This window comes from Engystomops pustulosus, chromosome 9 (assembly GCF_040894005.1).
Source record: "Engystomops pustulosus chromosome 9, aEngPut4.maternal, whole genome shotgun sequence".
In the NCBI taxonomy this organism is placed as follows: domain Eukaryota; kingdom Metazoa; phylum Chordata; class Amphibia; order Anura; family Leptodactylidae; genus Engystomops; species Engystomops pustulosus.
The window spans coordinates 9315449-9335030 of record NC_092419.1 but is presented as its reverse complement, the minus strand read 5'-3'; the positions used below and the strand labels follow the sequence as shown (position 1 = coordinate 9335030).

Sequence of the window (19582 nt, the reverse complement as noted above, 5' to 3'; positions counted from 1 at the left end):
TTAAACCTATGTTGTAGGATATCGGTTTGTTTGTCAAAGTTGGTCCAATTTTTCCGAATCCTCCGATAGCGGCTAATGTTATGGAATGTTTTCAATCCGTTTTTAGGTAATGGCTGCTGGAAAAGACGAGAGAACTGTTTGTGTCTACAGATTTGTAAAAAGTTTGCAGTGTCAATCCTGAAGGAAATATAATTAGATCAAGGAATTCGATTTCTGATGAAGTAAAGTTCAAAAATTTATCCCCCAGTCATTTTTTTTCTTAGTGTCGTAAAATCGTTTCAATGTCTGTTTATCCCCCTTTCATATGAGGAAGATGTCGGCTATAAATCTTTTCTAGAATATTGGGGCAAATTTACTTACCCGCTCCTTTCACGACGTCCGATCCGGACGGTCCGACGAAGATGAAGTCCGGCGCGTTTCACATAGCTCGTGCGCCCGATATCCTGCATGTGTCGCTTCCCCCGCTGAGGTCCGCCGGAGTTCACCTTCTTCTTCCCGGTGCTTGTAAGTGCGTATCTTGCGAAACAAATTGCTTTGTTAAACCCCGTGCATTATCCGAATCCCTTGGATCGTCCTACGGCCCGCCCCCTGATTTGTGACACGTGAAAATTGGCACCGATGCGCCAAAATCCGATCGCATGCGAAACCCTTTCTAAATGCGCGGCACAACGGATATCGTCGGGTATTCTGACGATTTTGTGGACCGTAGACCCTTAGTAAATGACCCCCATTATCTTTTCTTTGTAGGGAGAATCACTTAGAATATGTTGGCTCCCGAGAGCTCCCACAGATTTGCAAAAGATGGGGCCACCCGACCTCCCATGGCGCTACCTCTTAATTGATGGTAAATTGTAGCAGCACATGTGAAGTAGTTGTATTCTAGTATAAATTTTAGACTTCAATCCCAGAATTCCCTTTGTTGTTTCGGACTATGATAATCCTTAATTATAGTTTGATCCACGCATTTCAGACCTGGATCATGGTGTATATTCGCGTAGTCACCAATAGTTTCTGCTCGTCCCACTGTATGTGATGAGATGGGTGGAATCTCTCGGATGGCTCGGTAGGCTTCTTACATAAGGTCGCAAATGAATGAAAGTAGATCATTTGCAGAATTTATGTTTGACACAATCCGGTGTCCAGGGGAATATTTGTATATTTTTATGTATTTTAGGTAAATGATAGTAATATGGGGTTCCCGGTTGAAATAAAGTTAAAAACTTTTTTTTTTTTGTTCAAGATTCTTTCTCTGGAGGCTTCAACAATCAATTCTGTCATCATTTTTTCTATTTCATGACTGGTGGAATGATTGACTAACCCCCCTCTTAACATCTATAACTCAAACCGGCACTTTACCAACAGCATTCAATCAACCCGTATTAAACCCAAATAACATTGACATTGAGGCTCGTGTTGGGTGGTGGAAAACCGGTCACAGCATTTATTAACAATTATTCTTTAACAATTTCAAACATTATTGAAAACATTAGACACTTTTGGTGAAGGAAATCTCCATCCAATGGCTCGGTACTGCACTATGCCCATCTGGACTCCCAGATGGCAAGTCGGCCAGACGAGCAAAGTACACATCTCTGATCTCCATTTTCTGTCTGCTGTGACTTCAGAACTAAAGAAAAACACAAATATACAAAACAGTAAAACGGACAACCAATAAATTAGGGAGGGAGGGACTGCTTCCTTGAGTGCCGCAATCAAGAGAGGAAGTGGGAGGAGACTCGCTCCCCTTATATACAGGAAACAAGAGGGGAGGAGGAAAGTGCTCTGCAGCAAACCTCCTCCCCTTAAAGTGCACTTATGATTATTAACCCCTTACACCTCCACAACATCCTCCACCAGTCCAGGTGTACCCTCCGTAACCCGTTGGGCGTACACCGCATGAAGGAATTTCTTATTATTCTTTCCTAATAGGTTTTATCTGCCAGGATATTTAGAGCTTCTTTATGTTTGTCTGGATGGTCTTGGATTACGATGCCTCCCCCTTTGTCAGTAGAAATGATTACAGATCTCTAATTTTTTCAGACGTTGGATTTGCTACATTTCGTGTTTTTCTCCTTGTCTGCTCTATTCTGTAGTACACTTTCTACCATCTCATGGAATACTTTTATGTAATGTCCTTGGTTTTCAGGAGGGCAAATGTATGATGGTGTCTTTACCTCCATGGGGCTCATTTACTAAGGCTCCGAAAATTTCCGATCTGCGCCGCATTTAGCAGGGGATTTTGGTGCACGCGATCGGATTTTGGCGCATTGGTGCCGGCTTCCATGCGACAAATTGGGGGAGTGGGCCGTCAGACGATCCGACTCTTTCGGACTAAGGGGCAGATTTACTTACCCGGTCCATTCGCGATCCAGCGGCACGTTCTCTGCGGTGGATTCGGGTCCGCCCGGGATTCATTAAGGCAGTTCCTCCGACGTCCACCAGGTGGCGCTGCTGTGCTGAAGAGCATCGGAACGCACTCAAGAACACCGGCCTATTCCTAGTGAAGATAAGTGCAAGCTCCGTGACACTTTTTTTGTTTTAAATGCAGCGGTTTTTCCGAATCCGTCCGGTTTTCGTTCGGCCACGCCCCCGATTTCCTTCGCGTGCATGCCAGCGCCGATGCGCCACAATTCGATCGCGTGTGCCAAAAACCCGGGGCAATTCAGGGGAAATCAGCGCAAATCGGAAATATTCGGGTAACACATCGGGAAAACGTGAATCGGGCCATTGGTAAATGACCCCCTAAGTGCGTGATTTAACTTTGAAATTGTGTCGCAAGCCAAGCACATGCACCCCGGAAGGCGGTGAACTCCGGCGGTGCGACACATGCAGGATATCGGGCGCACAATCTTTGTGAATCGGGGAAGAGTTCATCCTCCGTCCTTTTTGACCATCAAAGTTCTTTTTAATAAGCAGTAAAGTTGAAACTATTATAAATATGTACAACTTTTATCTATCACTCTTCCCTGTGTTCAGCTACAGAGGCAGAGGGTGCAGGTACTTCTGCAAACTGTCAACACTGTCTCCCTGTACCTCCCTTTTTTTACTACTCTATGCTGCCTTCAGTGGAAAGAATGGAGGGGAACACATTTCAAGCAGCTATAACTTCTAAAAACACAGTTCTTATATCATTTTAAAGGACATGTACCACCAGGATGAAGGATTGTAAACCAAGCACACTGACATACTGGTGTGTCCCCTCGGGCAGGATCCACTCCTTAAGCTTCTTATGTCCTTCTTTTTAATAAAAAAGTTTAAAAAATTATGCAAATGAGTATGAGGGGATACAGGCTCCACTAACACCTATGAAGTCTTGAGTCCCCCAGGCTCATTTGCATAGTTTAAAGGAATGTAAAAAAACATGGCATAAGAAGCTAAAAGAAGAGCAGATCCTGCCAGAGAGGACACACACCAGTATGTCAGTGTGCTTGGTTTACAATCCTTCATCCTGGTGGTGGATGTCTTTTAAAGAAGGGAATCCCCTCTTTAATATCATATAAGGATAGTGTTTTGTGGTGCCACAGAACCAGAGATATTCACTGTAACATTTGGGAGGGGGAGCTGAAAATACAAATTTGTAATTGTTACTTTAACTGTGGATATTTCCAGTTTTGTGGCACCTGGAAACAAAATCCTATACATTAAAGAGAAGATCATTGGGATACCGGAGTGGCTGTCGGTGGCGGACTAGGGCACGCTGATGTCACGTTGCTTGGTATGAGGACCAGAGGGCTGTCCCACAGCCTGGCAGCTCTCTAGGAGGTGGTGTGTGCAAGAAATATGGAGGGAGAGGCTGTGGTACTAGTTCTCCCTGGGGCAACCCCTGAGTGTCTGTAAGATAAGTCCCTGGGTAATGGATGGGGAAGCCCGTGGTGGTAACAGCCGTATCCAGGGATCAGATGGAGACAACGTTGTGCAAATCAACTCACGGTTCTTTATTGAACAACAGGTCGCAGGCAACAGGCCTAAACCGTCAACAGCAGATTCAGATTCTGGTACTGGAGTGGTCGTGGAGAGTGGTTCTCAGGAATAAGGCACCAGCCTGATTAGATGCAGGCTGGGATAATGGACATGGAGCTGTGTGTGGAAGCTTCAGCTCTGAATTAGAGTCTCCTGACTCCTGGGATTCGGTTCTGTAAAAGCACTGAAGGTGTACTGAACACTGACTGTCTCTTCCCTCAGACCATATGGACTAGACGGCTGACAGGCAAGGAAGACTGCAGACTGAGACGCTGCAGACTGGAATGGACCATATGCTTCTCCTGCACAGGGGTTTTATACTCCCCCTTGGTCAGGCGGTAGAACCTCTCCAATCACACTCCAGTTTACAATACAGCCACATAATTGGATAACATCTTACACCCACTTAACTATTGCCTTTCCAGGCAGAGGTTACAGCAACAGATTACCTGAGATCTCCCTGCATTATCCCTTGGGTGAGTTTCGCAGGCTCATCAGATGGATTCTGACAGGTAGATGGCCCTATTCGCAACTACCCCCTTGCCAATACGTTGGCAGGGGTGTTGCACAACGATAAATCTCCTCCAATGTCAGTGATGTCAGTGATTACAGTAAAAAAAAAATAAAGCGCAAAATTAGGCACAACACAAGGAAACTCGGTTACAGTGAACTTTGCTGTCACAAAAATCAACCAATGTGCAAAAAAAATATAAAAAGAAGTGCAAAAAAGAGTAAAGACTGTGATAAACTCCACCAGTGACTCACTGTAATTCAGCTGCTATCCTCCTCCAACCTTAGATGTTGCAACAAAGAGAGAACATACTTCAGCTTCATCGCCAAGGCCAATTAACGTCACCTTGTAGATCCCCTGAAGGTAAGGACTCCACAGCTGCTGGTTTCTACTGTCTCGTGTATAGTTTCGTTTTGCAGACAACAAGCCATAAACATAACATTATTGAACTTGGACAAAAAACAGCAGCAGTAGACGCGCTTGTACATGGCCACCAGGAATACTAGAGCTTGACCAGGAAAAAGTGTTCTGAACCCTTGGGAATGCTAACCATAAAACGAGGCAAATGAGGCAACACTCACCCGCCCAGAGCCCTAGTCCTGCCTCTACCTGAAGAAAACAAAAGTTTCTCTGAGCAGAGAGATCATCGGAACTCCAGGATGTACGTCTCAGACGATGTTACTCTCCTACTCACAGCTGCGTTATCTTGTCTCTTCATCTTTATTAGTTTTAAACATTTCTGGAGAGAAAGAACGTTACCACCTGGACCGACACCTCTGCCAATACTCGGGAACGTCCTACAGTTAAGCCAAGGAGACATAGTGAAGACTCTGCTGAAGGTAGGTCCCCTTCATATGTTTCAAAGACTGTTTAGCTGGAGTCTGAATGATAGTTTCTTGCTAGTGTTGGATTGGGGTTCCTTTGACCCACCACATTCCAGCCTTCATCATCCCCAGGAAATAGACCCTACTGGCTTCTAGATGAGGTTACCTTCTTCTAGGACCAGGACAAGGAATTCATGGTAAACTGATGAAGATTCTATCCCTATGAAGGTGCAAAATTGAAAAGCACATCCCCCATTAACAATTATAAGAAATTATCTAAGCAGTCAACCACTGTGGTTGACACACATAAGTTACTATATCCCATACATAAATATATCCCAGAAGTAACTATATTCCACCCATAAATATATCCCAAAAGTTACTACATCCCACACATAAATATATCCCGCTGTTACTATATTCTACACATAAATATATCCCTGCAGTCACTATACAGCACACATAAATATATCCCTGCAAACAATATACAGCATGCATAACTATATGACAGAAGGTACTAGATCCCTCATATAAATATATCCCAGCAGTTACAATATCTCACACTTAAATATATCCCTGCTGTTAATATACCACACACATAAATATATCCCTGCAGTCACTATACAGCATGCATAACTATATCCAAGAAGGTACTATATCCCACACATAGATATATCCCAGCAGTTACTTTATCACACACATAAATATAACCCAGTAGTCACCATTCCGCACACACAATATGTCCCTCTAGTCACTATATTACAAACATAAAGATGTATCCACAGTTACTATTCTGCACACATAAATATCCTAGCAGTCATTATATCATACATATTAATACATGCTACCCTTTTAATCAACAGTATCGGTGCCTTAAAAGACTCACATACAGTTAATTTCTATGTCGATGGTGGCGGCCCTAGACTGAAATGCGCCCCCTAATTCGAGTGGCAGACTGATGCTATTGTCTATCAGTCATCCCATCCCTGTTGTATCTCTGGGTCCGGTATTACGGTATGTTAGAGCCTTGTCCCCTGGTGGATGGCCTAATGTGACCCTGTATCTTACTAAAATATATCAGATGTTCCATTGTGTTTTGGTGCAGCTTTTAGTCCTAAACTGTCCTGAAATGTTACTCCATTGTGTACCCCACTGTTCTACTGAAAAGAAGATTGCAATCATTTTTGTGAAAAAGCTGGTCATTCCGGCTCAACAGGTTGACAAGCAGCGTAAAAAAAGGTCTGAAAAGTCATAAAATTGTTCATCAAATATTTACAACAACCCTAAATTTTGTGTGTATGGGATTTTCATCAATGCTACTGTATTAGGACTTTCTTGTGACTGTTATTTTGGGATTATCTGCTCTTGTCTGGCTCGGAACTAAATTGTTTACTTTGTATAACTGGTAGAGTCTCTTCTCTCACTAGTCCGGTGTTTAGTGTTCTGATATTTGCCTCCAGGTGCACTTAAAGGGGTGGTACCAAGTTGTACTATTCCCTATCAACAGGACAGGATATAAGGGTTTCTGACTCCTGGGGCCCCTACAATTCATGAAAACGGCAGTCCCATTGTCAGTTATTGAATGAAGTAGCATTGGATTGGAGAATTAGTGATTGTCATTCACTGTTTATGAGAGTGTCGGAGCACATGCTCAACCTGCTGCCACTTTCAACTCTTAAGAATGGGAACCCATTTCTTTATAACCCTTATACTTACATTATCACACATCGCAGTTACAGCAGTTTTTTTGTCTTATTTCACAGTTGCCACATCTGCCGATTTGCCACCTTTTTGTGCAGTTTTTCTTTACGTGCCACTCATCCCGCACTTTTTGCTTCAGCCAACTTCCTCTGTTTTTATCTAGTTAATCCAGCTGTGGTAGACAGATTTGTAAACTGTTGCAACAAATTTGTACTTTTCAACTAGAAAAGTTGCAAGCCCAAGCTGTCTAAGAAGTCCAAAAGACATCATAAGGGTTCTAAAGACACTCTTAAAAGCAAGAATAAGAGCCTGCTTAAAGAGGACCTGTCAGGGCAATTTTGGTCACTAAACCACCTTATGGACTGGTGGATTAGTGTCGCAAAGTCCCTCCGTGGCCGCGATTAAAAAAAATAAGTCCAATAAGGCACCTCAGACCATCTCTTGCACTCTCCGAGCCTGCGTAGTTCTTCAATAAAGTCGGAGTGCTACAACCCTTTCATTGCGCATGCGCCATTACTACAATGCATGTGTAGCACGGCTTTACTGCGCAGGCACATGGAGCTCCAGACCAAGGTAGGTATAAACATTTTTATTTTATTTTCATTGAAGGACTTATACCATAGGGACAGGTGTCCGGTTTAGTGTCCCAAGTCAACCCTTTAATGATAAATCTGCCCCACTGGATAATATCCCTGGTGGAAACCTCAGATTTTTGTCTTGTTTTGAGGAACCATTGGCCTTCGTTTGATGGAACCTTATATTTCTTTGTCTTTATCCAGCTTAGTGAGAAATATGGAGATGTGTTCACCATATATCTGGGCTCTCGACCTGTCGTAGTGGTCACAGGCTACAAAGCCATGAAAGAAATTTATGTAGACAGAGGAGATGATTTCTTAGCTCGAGGTGATATTGCTTCCTTCGATTTCTACTACAAAAACTATGGTGAGTAATTTTGCTCAATTAAAATATGCAAATTTTACAACTTAGCAGTGGCCGGTGTAGAGCACATAGAAACTATGTGGAAAACTCTGGTCTTTAAGAGCCAATGGGTAGGGAAGTGCGTGATGTTGATGGACAATTCTCATTCTCTATCAAACCCTACACATTTTTGCTGGACTGCAAACCATGGGTCAGATTTATCTTTAGTCTTGCATGTTGGTCTTTTTCCCCTTTTTGCTCTTTTACTTATCTTTGGGCTGATTTCCTTAAGATAAATCATGTTCCTATTTTGCACAATTGTTGTCATTGGTGCAAATCGGCAAGTGGGGTCACATTTAACATTTCCCACAAGTATAGGAACATTCCAAAACAGTCCTACAACAAGATGGCAGACATCAACAAATTAGCATAGCACATTTAAAGGGGTTGACTACTAATCCCTATCCGAATAGGTCACCCATATAGTACTTACCCTGTTAAAATTCTGGGTTCGCCACTGGGAGCCATTGGTCATTTGATTCCTGGGCAGCAGGACCAAGACTACCTGTATTATCCTGTGTCCTTATGGCCTTTGGTGGATGGTGGGGGGCCATGCAAACATTACTTTCCGCACGCCCCTCATGTCCACACTCCTGTGGACATCCACACACCGCTTCAAGCACTGCAGGGTAGTGATTATGCTGAAAATGGCATGCATTGTAGTCTGTAGGGCCCCCTCCATTACCAAAAGCCGCCAGGACACAGGTCTAAGAGTTGTGTGACCTGCAAACGCCGCAGGGTAAGTACTATATGTGTGTGACCCTATAAGAGTCTTACACTTACCCTATTATAATTTAGGATTAGTGACAAAACCCTTTTAAGTTCAAAGGGGGCTGGTGTAGGTTTCCAGATGTTGGTGTCCCTCCTGTTACAGCAGGGTGCTATCCATGGCTCTCCTCTCTTGCTACTGTTGGACTTCATTACAGATGGGGCGTCCATTGACTTTTAACAACACCTTATTCGGTTCAGAATTTTCTTAATTTAATATCTGACATGGACATCTGTGCCGATCACATTCTAAAACAGGGGCGCATATCATCTGAACGGGGTGTGTCAAATCCATCAAAAATTGGCAAGAATGCTATAAAGCACAGAGAACGGCGCACTATTATGGGGGGAGCTCACGGCTCGTTGTTCTATAATCAGCTTTTTACAAGCAATTTGTTTATTGGCCGCTCAGTTGTGTATAATTCATCAACCAGTAAATATATTTGTTATACGATTTGCTCATGTGAATATAAATCGTTCATAACCCTACATCATTATGAAGTGCTTTCCCCTTCAGGAATTGCTTTCACAAGTAACATGGACAGATGGAGGGAACTTCGAAGATTTTCTCTCACCGCCTTGCGGGATTTTGGCATGGGAAAGCGGAATACGGAAGATCGGATTCAAGAGGAGGCTCTGTGTCTAGTGACCGAATTTCGGAAACTAAAAGGTTATTCTTGTCATTTATCAGATGTCTTAGATTAGATGATTTCTTAAAGCTAAGCATTATATAAAAAAGTTATGCAAAAATATCTAGAGAGAGTATAATGGCTGCTGCTTGCTCGGGATTGGACACCAAAATGAAGACTAGGGGTAAGGATCAGGAGAGATTCATCAGATCTCACGACAGTTTTCTGGTATGGAAATCCTGAAATACTAATATGTTCCCCCTTACTCCACCTCTACGCCAAGAACACCAAGCCTGGCCGGAAACACTTTGTTCCTGGTGGCCTATTGAGTTTTGCTGTGTTGCTGCCTTTCATCAGCCGGTTCGCTCACTCATTTGCTCGGAGCTCATACTTTTATATACTTTTATGCTTCTTTTTTAACCCTATATTTGTTAGATTTTTTTTAATGGGTTTTGAATTTTGCACCCAAATGTCTTAAAAGTTACAAAGTTAATTAATTTAAAAAATCAGATTTAAAAAATTGCTACTATTTTGATGGCACATTTCCAACAATGGAAACCCAGAACACTATTAAGCACATTTTTGGTCTGTGGGCCATTTTGTTACACTCATGAGATATACAACACATGGACCATGTACTAACCAGATGCTGAAGGCAACCTATCTGTGTAAGAAACAACACACAACTAATGTATCACACAGCCTGTGTGTCCAATGTACATAGTGGGCGATAACAATACTCAGATGGATCGTTTGATACACGTGAAGGTCATATGCATGTAAGATGACAGTACAGGCGGTCCCCTACTTAAGGACACCCGACTTACAGATGACCCCTAGTTAACCTCTGGTGACCTCTCTGGATGTTACTATAGTCCCAGACTGCAATGATCAGTGGAAGGTGTCTGTAATGAAGATTTATTGATAATCCTTGGTCCCATTACAGCAGAAATTTTGAAAATCTAATTGTCACTGGATCTACAATGATAAAGTATACAGTTTGGACTTACATACAAACTCAACTTAAGAACACCAGACATAAAATAGTAATAATATAATGTTATTAGACATGGAACCTATTCAGAATCAAAACAACAAATCTTTTCTTTGTGCTCTAGAATCTTGGGTGGACCCTCGACTCTACATAAGTAAAGCCACCTGTAACGTGATCTTCACCCTGATGTTTGGACATCGTCATGACTATGAGGATGCGGAGCTCCTGGATGTCATTTCCCTGATGCATGCAACATTCTCCATTGCCAGCTCAACATGGGGCCAGGTAGGACCTCAAGAAGGTTTGATTCCTTCTAGAGATGAACAAAATTTTGACTTTGGAAATGTTGGCATTTTGAAATTTTGATAATTTTAAAGAAACTATGGAAAACTTGATGTGTATTTCTGATGTATTGATGTGTTATTGGGAGATGGGATGGAAGGATGAGGTGGTTGGGTGCTGCATAATTAAACAATTGGATGAGACATTTTGGAATTTCTTGGATGTTTTATTACAAATCATACTAGACTTTACTCATACCTGCTTATGTTGTGTATTTTTTTTTAGTTGTTTGAGATGTTCCCCCGGGTGATGTGGTATATGCCTGGGAAACACCAGCAGATCTTCACCTATTTTAAAAAACTAATCAAGTTTGTGGAAAAAAGAGTTGAAATGAACAAAATAACTTTGGACGAGAATAACCCCCGAAACTATGTTGATGCTTTTCTGATAAAGATGGAGAAGGTAAAAAAACCAGGCCCCTTGGTAAGAGGTCTGGTAGTAACCAGCCCACAGGAAGAATTGTCTGTGACCATTTGACTGCTCATGTCTAAAGGTGAAGGGGTTATGGCAGAGACCATTAAATAGGACGTGTCACCCAAAATTTCGGCACTAGGAGATGTTACTAAATTAAGCAGCTCCTAGTGCTTGAACAAACGCCACAGTGTTAGAGTGATAGCGTTACCAGAAACCTCCGGTAACGCTATCCAACACTGCGTCGGGGTACCGTATAATCGTCGGACTGCTCACAAAGCTGTCCGACGTATTCAATATTCATAAGGGGGTAAGGTTGGGGCGTGGTTAGAAGGGTGACTGCTGCATGATGCGTGGCAGTCACCACCACCCTATGGAGCAAGCAGGGTGGTCCGGGGAAGAAGCAGCGCCTCGGACCGCCCCCTCATGATTACATTGGACCGCTTTGCGAGTGGTCCGAGGATTACATTGTACCCCGCCGCAGGTTTCTGGTAACGCGGAAACACTCTAACACTGCGGCGTTTGTTCAAGCACTAGGAGCTTCTTACATTAGTAAATTGTGCCAAAATTTTGGGTGACAGGTCCTCTTTAAGTAACATGGCCACTGCATAAGGAGGCTACATGTATTTTGACTTTTTGATAGACACTGGAAGGACAACCAAAGATAAAACTTTGGGCACAGTGGACCATCCCTAAGCTTAGGTAAGGTAAAGGTTTTTAGAGGATACATATCATATATGAGCAGTGTCGGACTGGCCCACCAGAGTACCAGATGATCCTCCGGTGGGCCCTGGCTCAACCCAATACTGAACCCCAGAGGTCCATCAGGAAACACCACAATTTTGAGGCTGCTAGAGTGTATTTTTGAGGGGGAGGAGGGGTAATGAAGAGTGGGCCCCCAAATTGATTTTCTCTGGTGGGCCTCTGTAAGGAGACCCAGTCCGACACTGTATATGAGAGGAGGTGTGATAGACTGTATATTTCTAACATCAGGTCTCAGAAGACCTCATTTTATTCTTTCCATGCTCCTGTTGCTTTTCCTTAGTATTTGTCAATGTCCTTTGTTATTCTCATTGTGTAGTGTATAATAAAACTGTTTTTTACAGGAAAAAAATAACCCCAAGAGTGAATTCCACAAGACCAATCTATTGAACAGCACATTACAAATTTTCTTTGCTGGAGTAGAAACCATCAGCACAACCCTGACCTATTCACTACTTCTTCTAATGAAATATCCTGATGTCCTTGGTAGGTAAAGAAATTTGAACACCTTGCAATGCCGACCATAGCAGTCGGTAAAAAACTGATTCTAAGGTTAGAACAAATTGGGATGGATGAATATGAACACCTACAGCCTATGAGCTTTGCATATAGTATGAAATGTAGTCCTCACTTATGGACCATATTGGTTATTGATTGTATCCAAAATGGCTCAACGTGGCGCAGTCTTTCCCAAGACCTTTGGCATCCATCATAGAGTCTAGGGCTAGTAACCGGGTTTATTTGGTTCCTAATGTACAGTATCTGGGCCATACTTTGAACACATTTAGAACTTGATATATTTAATATTTACTTATAGCCAAGGTCCACCAGGAAATTGACATGGTCATTGGACGAGACCGATGGCCACAGAATCAAGACCGGAATCAGATGCCATTCACCGACGCTGTTATTCATGAAATACAACGTTTCATAGATTTGCTTCCAATGGGACTGCCGAGGAAAACCACAAAAGACATTACTTTCAGAGGATACTCTATACCTAAGGTAGTTTTCTTTAAATATTGAAACAATTTTTGGGAAGAAGGGAGTAGGATGTCTCACTTAAGTCATTACTGGTTGAGGGACAGGGAAGAGGGATTGTACAATACCTACTACAGATATTTTCGGATACCTTTTCATATTCCAGGACACCAATGTGTTTCCAATGTTGTCCTCGGTGCTGAAAGACCCTACCTGCTTCCCACACCCAAATGAGTTCAACCCTAGGAATTTCCTTGATGAAAACGGTGAATTCAAAAAGAATGACGCCTTCATGCCTCTGGCTGCAGGTATTGTACATTATAAATGCTAGAAAAAAAATATCTTTAAAGGTAACGTTGATTTTAGAGTCAATAAACATTTACTGAAAATACAAAGTACATCATTGAAATGTTTAGGATAAAAACATGGTATTGAGACCAAATGGTATAATATCCAGCAAGAAAAGGCTATATCTAGATAAGGAGCCACAAGGGCTAAGAAGGACATTACGTAAAACAAGTATATAGAAAGTCAACATTTCTATAGCTGATATAGCAATTATATCGAAACAGAAGCAGACACAGACATTAGGTACACGACTACACAGGCGACTGTGGGGTAGGAGGGGAATAAACATCATGGGTAGTACATGGAGGGGGGAGTTAGTAAGGGGGAACAGAAAGGAGAGAGAAAGATGGAAGAGGGGTTGGAAATTTCTTCAAGAAAGGGATCCATGAGAGATTCATGTATTGAAAGAATTTCAACTCCTAAAATTCAACCAGGGTATCCATGTGGTATAGAATATTGTGATCCTGCCATCATCTATAGCTTTCAACTCTTCTGTTCTCATAATATGATCAAGGGCGGAGACCCAATCAGCTCTGGAGGCAAGTTTCGCCAACACCAAGGTATGGCCTGGCGGCAGCAACTAGTTAGTGTCTCAGTAAGCCCGTTTTGATTTTTGATATGAGCCCTGGAAGAGCAGAAAGCAGGACCTGTTCTAGTGTAAAAGCTATGTTGGAGGACAACTCCACCAAATATGCAACATCGTACCTGTTTCGTTCTCACAACAACAGCAATGGTCTGAGATCTGGTAGTCTATGTGTCCCAGTTTGACTGGAATGCATCAATGGGAGAGAATTTTAAAGTTAAGTTCTTGTAAGCAACAGGACAAGGATAAAACATGAGTTAGGGTATACACCGTGGACCATTGATCCGGCAAGAGTGCTTTACCTAAAGCTGTCTCCCATACCCTAGCATGGTATGGTTTTGAGTCCCCCATCTCCCTTGCCAACAGCATACCATATAGTAATGAGATTGTGTGAGAGGGTGGGTCCTTAGTAAGACAGAGCTCTTCAAATGTAGTGAGAGTAGATGTGAGTGTTAAGATGGGAGCTAGAGATGTAATAAAGTGTCTCAGCAGAAAATATTTGAGGCAGGGGCCCGAGGAGCCTCCAGTTCCTATGTCTACCAAAAGGCGAATCCCATCTTTATTTACCACATCTCTAACCCTGGGAGTGTCAGCAGTTCACCCAAGAGAGATTGAATATGCATCCCCGGTGGGAAATGTAGGTTTCCCAGGAAGGGAGTCAGGGGGCCGGGAGTGGAGACTATTCGTTTGAATGCAAACTTCTGCCACGCTTGTAGGATCTCCTTCGGCATGGGAGATATCAGGAGAGACTGGAGTGGAATGGATAGGGGCAACCAGAAGAAGTCCTGGAGATGTCGAGAGATGAGCGTGAATTATGAGGCGACCCATAGTTTGTCCATCCTGTGGTAAAACAAGTCCAGTACACAAGAACCTATGGCTGCTCTGCAATAGGAGGCAAAGTCCAGCAACCCCACTCCACCCGCACCTTTCAGCCTCATGAGGGGACTCCTCCGACAGAAAGAACGTGCGCGGGATGTCCATGGGTAATGTTTGAAAGTAGTACAGTAAGCGTGGCAAGATGTACATATTTAGGACGTTGATTCTCCCAAACCACGAGAGATCTAATGGTTGCCATTTAATTAGATCAGTTGCCATGGACTTCATTAAGGGTTCATAGTTCAGGGAGTATATATGAGAGGGATCCGAGGAGATGTGAATGCCTAGATATTTAAGGGATGCATCGGCCCAACGGAAAGGAAAAACTGAGGACAAATGGGATTTTTCTATAGGTTAACTTTAAAATTTCTAAGTTAATAATCACTTTTTAAAGACATTTGATTGTAATGATGTATCCAGGACTGTTCAGTGACCCTACATCTCTTTATGTATCTCTAGGTAAGAGGATTTGCTTGGGAGAAGCTCTGGCTCGATTGGAAGTTTTTATTTTATTAATAACTTTATTGCAAAATTTTACCTTGAAATCCCCTGTTGCCCCGGATGACTTGGATATCACACCAGATATATCTGGTTTAGGAAATTTTCCAAAACTGTACAAAATGGCGTTCATCCCTCGTTAATGCAACATCTTCGTCTGCGCCATCCTCTGTTCGTGGTATGCTGCTGTGGGGGCTCTTAATCTTTGTACCTTTTGAACAACTGGTCTTTGAATTGATAAGTACCACACCTTTCCTGCGGCATTAGCTTTGGTTCACCGCAAGTTAATCCATTGTGATTAACAGTTTCTTACACTAATCACTTGCTCCATTATCCATTATTATGAGTCCTGGCTCTATCACTATTGACACTGGGGCTCTGAGACCACCTAAGAGTACTGCCCACCCTTCCTAAGATGTTGTAGTTACTATAGTGGTTTTCTTAGCTAGCTCTATACTTTGCTTGTGACTCTGATCATTGTTTACCTGGTATCCTGACTTTTGGCTTCTGTTCACACTACCTTGTTGTGATCTGGCCCTGGTGACTATCCCTAACTGTTTGTACTGTTGTATCTGCATATATGATACTTATCTGGAGATCTCTGATCATCTGGAGTCTTTGGCATGGAAGATACACAAAAGATCAATAAGAAATATTTATTAAACTTATCTGTCAATAATATATAAAATACTGCAAATTACACAGTATTTTTGATCATTGTTTACCTGGTATCCTGACTTTTGGCTTCCGTTCATACTACTATGTTGTGATCTGGCCCTGGTGACTATCCCTAACTGTTTGTACTGTTGTATCTGCATATGTGATACTTATCTGGAGATCTCTGATGATCTGGAGTCTTTGGCATGGAAGATACACAAAAGATCAATAAGAAATATTTATTAAACTTATCTGTCAATAAGCTAAAAAATACTGCAAATTTTATTTGTAGAGCAAAGAGCTTGTCCACAATGATAGCCTATGCTATCCTCAAATGCAGCTGCTTTTATTGTAGTAATGGCAGTTGATTTTTCCATTGTGCCACATGGAGCTGTCCGTTCCTTCCGATCCAGGTATTGATGACCTGTCCTGAAAATAGTCTATTATTAAAAAATCCTCCAGCCTTAGTTTTTTTCATTTATTTATTTTTCGTGCAATTCTTGAATTTTCCACCATGAGGCACTGCTCGTATATTGTTTCGGAAAAGTGCCACGGAAACGTTAAGTCTGTAACTGTATCATTGTACTACTTGGAATGTAGGTGATTACTGCCTTGTATTGTATTATACTGTATCATATGTTTGTGACTCTATGAATGATTCAATCCATTAAAATTAAAATTGAACATCTCAGTCTGGTGATCAGTTTTTGGTTTACCATCTAACGTAGCACCTAGGGCTGTATACAGGATCAGACATTACAGCGAGGGATCTTTCTACAGCTAAGCCAAAGAGACCTAGTGAAAGCTTTGCTGAAGATCAGCTCCATATCAGCTCCATAGAGATCAATGGAGCAGAACGGTCACGCGCGGCCATCTACTCCATTAGTCTAAGGAGTGGCAAGAGGACGGTCGGACCCCTCGTTCTTGACCCCCACTGATCAGCAACTTAGGCACTGTCCCATGGATAGGGGCTAACTTGCCTTTGTGGGAAAACCCTCTAATGTCGTCCATCATCACCATCATTTCCTTAGAATGGGGCCACGTAAGATGGTGGATGGAATTGCTAGTCCCATGACCAGGGGATCTTCTATGGATTTGATTTTAGTAGAAGGGAAGGTCATTTGGGTTGGATGGGTGGAGCATGACGCTGATCACTACTAATATTTTTTCTTAAATCTCCACTTTGGTTTAGATTTATGAGATGTTCTCTCGAGTAATGCGGCTTTACCCAGAAGATCTTCATCTATATGAACAAAACTTCTTCAGCTTGTGGGAAAAAATAGTAGAAATAAACAGGAAAATCTTTGTTTATGAATAACATCCAAAACTATGTTGATGCTTTTCTTATTAAAATGGAAAAAAAGGATAGAAAAGAACCTCAAGGGACCCAAATAATAATAACCGAATCAGGACAAAAATGTAAACTTATCTCTATAAATAACACCATAAATCATCTTCAATGACACCATCCGGCAGGTGAATTGGATGGACATTAGAGAGTTAGCTGGGAGATCACAGAGTAAAGTTGTAAGGAACCTGTCCAGCAACAGCACAAACACAACCAGGCTTGGTGCTAGCTGTAAGACTAGGTAAGTGGTTGCGAACTCACCCTGCAACGTCCCTGCGGGCTATGGCCCAACCGTGAGGGACCCTACAAAGTTACAGGGAAGACTTTATTCGTCTGGCAGCTGCTGGATGGTGGAGCGAACAGGTAACAGGAATTCAGATATATAAACCAGGGTTCACACTGGTGCACAGAAAACCAACAAAAGACTGAGACAGGGAAAGCGGAGTCACACTAAGGGAGAAACAACAGATACAGAGAGGCAAGCGGAGTTGGACAAAACCGTGTCAAAACCAAAATGGCAAAGGTCAAATAACACAGAGTAGCAAAACAAATCAATAGCACGAGGGAACAGAGAAGACTGAATAACCAGCAAGGTCTGATGGGAGTCGGCAGCTATAAAAGGCAGATCCCAAGACACGGCTCCAGCAGCAGCTGTCCATCAGACTAATAACCCTTGCAGGGCAGGGCTGCAATACAGAGAGCAGGGTGTGGCTCAATGAGGCACATTTTATAAGGGTCCGAATGGCGCATTTTAGTCGGGTTTCCAGAATTTTTCCGATTTGCGCCAAATTGCCCCGGGATTTTAAGCACGTGATCGTATTGTGGCGCATCGGCACCGGCTTTCAAGCAACAGAAAAGGGGGGTTTTACCGTCGGAAAACCCAACGGATTCGGAAAAACCTCGGAATTTTAAAAATTATTTGTGTCGCAAGAATAGCACGCACATACACCGAGACGGAGGAAGTGAACTCCGACGGACTTCGGGCGCACAACCTTCATGAATCCCGGCAGAACCCGAATCAGCGTCGGAGAACACGGCACTGGATCGCGACTGGACCGGTTAAGTAAATCTGCCCCAATATGTCCGAACACAGAAGAAACCTAAGAAAACAAGAAACAAGAAACGCATAGTGGAACGTTTTGGCACTGACGTTACAACAGCATTGCCTTATTCTAAGCGGAAAATGATGAGGGCATGGATTAGCAATTTTGTTGCCTCTAGGAGGATGTAAGAGATGTCCTTGAGGCGGAAGCAGCAGGTTGAAGCAAGTGCCAGAATGTGAGCCTTAAAGAGGACCTGTCACCCATAAAAAGGCACTAGGAGCTGATTACTAAAGTAAGGAGCTCCTAGTGCTACAACAGATGCAGCAGTGTTACAGTGATAGCATCCGAAACCTCCAACAACACTAGCAGACGGTGCCGCGCTGCACAATAAAAACGTCAGACCTTGCTACAAGCCGTCGGGGGCCTATTTATGAGGAGGTGGGATTAGAGGCGGTGACTACCGTATGAAGCTCGTCAGTCACCGCCAGCCTTTGGAGTGGGAGGGGCAGTTAAGGGGGGAAGCAGCGCATCAGACCGCCCCACATGAATATGTTTACACCTCATCTGGCCCCCAGTGGGTTTTTCTCTTGATTGGGAATCCCATTGAGGTTTCGGTTATAACTAGAGATGAGCGAGCACTAAAATGCTCGGGTACTCGTTATTCGAGACGAACTTTTCCCAATGCTCGAGTGCTCATCTTGAATAACGAACCCCATTGAAGTCAATGGGAGACTCGAGCATTTTTCAAGGGGACCAAGGATCTGCACAGGGAAGCTTGGCCAAGCACCTGGGAACCTCAGAAAAGGATGGAAACACCATGGAAATGGACAGGAAACAGCAGGGGCAGCATGCACGGATGCCTGTGAGGCTGCTTAATCGCACCATTATGCCAAAATTAGGGGCAACAGCATGGCAATGACAGATTGACCGAATGAGGCTAGATAGCATCTAAAACATGCAATAATTGACCCTGACACTATAGGGGACGGCATGCAGAGGCAGCGGCAGCAGTGGCAGGCTAGAGAGTGTCATGGCGACATACCCTAAATGGACTCAGGCTTCAAACCAATGGGTGACAGAGATAAACCAAAGGAGGTGAGCAAGAAGCGCTGAAATGATTTCCTATGTGAACAAAAGGTTGACGGTATATTTAGTCGATAACACAGCATGGTGGCGACATAGTGACCAAGTTCCATAACGTATCTGGTGAAACATCTGAAAAATGAGCCTGACACAGCTCTTTTGATAAGGGGACGACATGTGGATGTAGCCATGGAGACGACTTCCATGATTAAGAGCGACAGTATGGGGCATTCATATTGCGCTGCTATGACTGCAACTCCAGCATGGCAGCGACAGAAGAGCCGA

General features: G+C 43.0%; 1 protein-coding gene across 1 annotated transcript; it reads left to right on the top strand.

The window, feature by feature from the left end:
* The first annotated feature begins 4926 nt into the window (after positions 1 to 4926).
* On the top strand, positions 4927 to 16473 carry LOC140078095 (cytochrome P450 2A5-like). Its single transcript, XM_072125940.1, has 9 exons — positions 4927 to 5310; positions 7776 to 7938; positions 9260 to 9412; positions 10490 to 10650; positions 10933 to 11109; positions 12225 to 12366; positions 12698 to 12885; positions 13028 to 13169; positions 15128 to 16473. The coding sequence occupies exons 1-9, from the start codon at positions 5131 to 5133 to the stop codon at positions 15307 to 15309; spliced, it is 1488 nt and encodes a 495-aa protein (XP_071982041.1). The 5' UTR covers positions 4927 to 5130; the 3' UTR covers positions 15310 to 16473.
* The last annotated feature ends 3109 nt before the right edge of the window (positions 16474 to 19582 follow it).

What these genes read in the sequence shown, in the direction of transcription:
- LOC140078095 (XM_072125940.1), top strand. Translation starts at nt 5,131, where the DNA reads ATGTACGTCTCAGACGATGTTACTCTCCTACTCACAGCTGCGTTATCT. An exon ending in CGAATTTCGGAAACTAAAAG is followed by an intron (nt 9,413 to 10,489) that starts GTTATTCTTGTC and finishes TTTGTGCTCTAG; the next exon opens with AATCTTGGGTGGACCCTCGA. An exon ending in CCAGCTCAACATGGGGCCAG is followed by an intron (nt 10,651 to 10,932) that starts GTAGGACCTCAA and finishes ATTTTTTTTTAG; the next exon opens with TTGTTTGAGATGTTCCCCCG.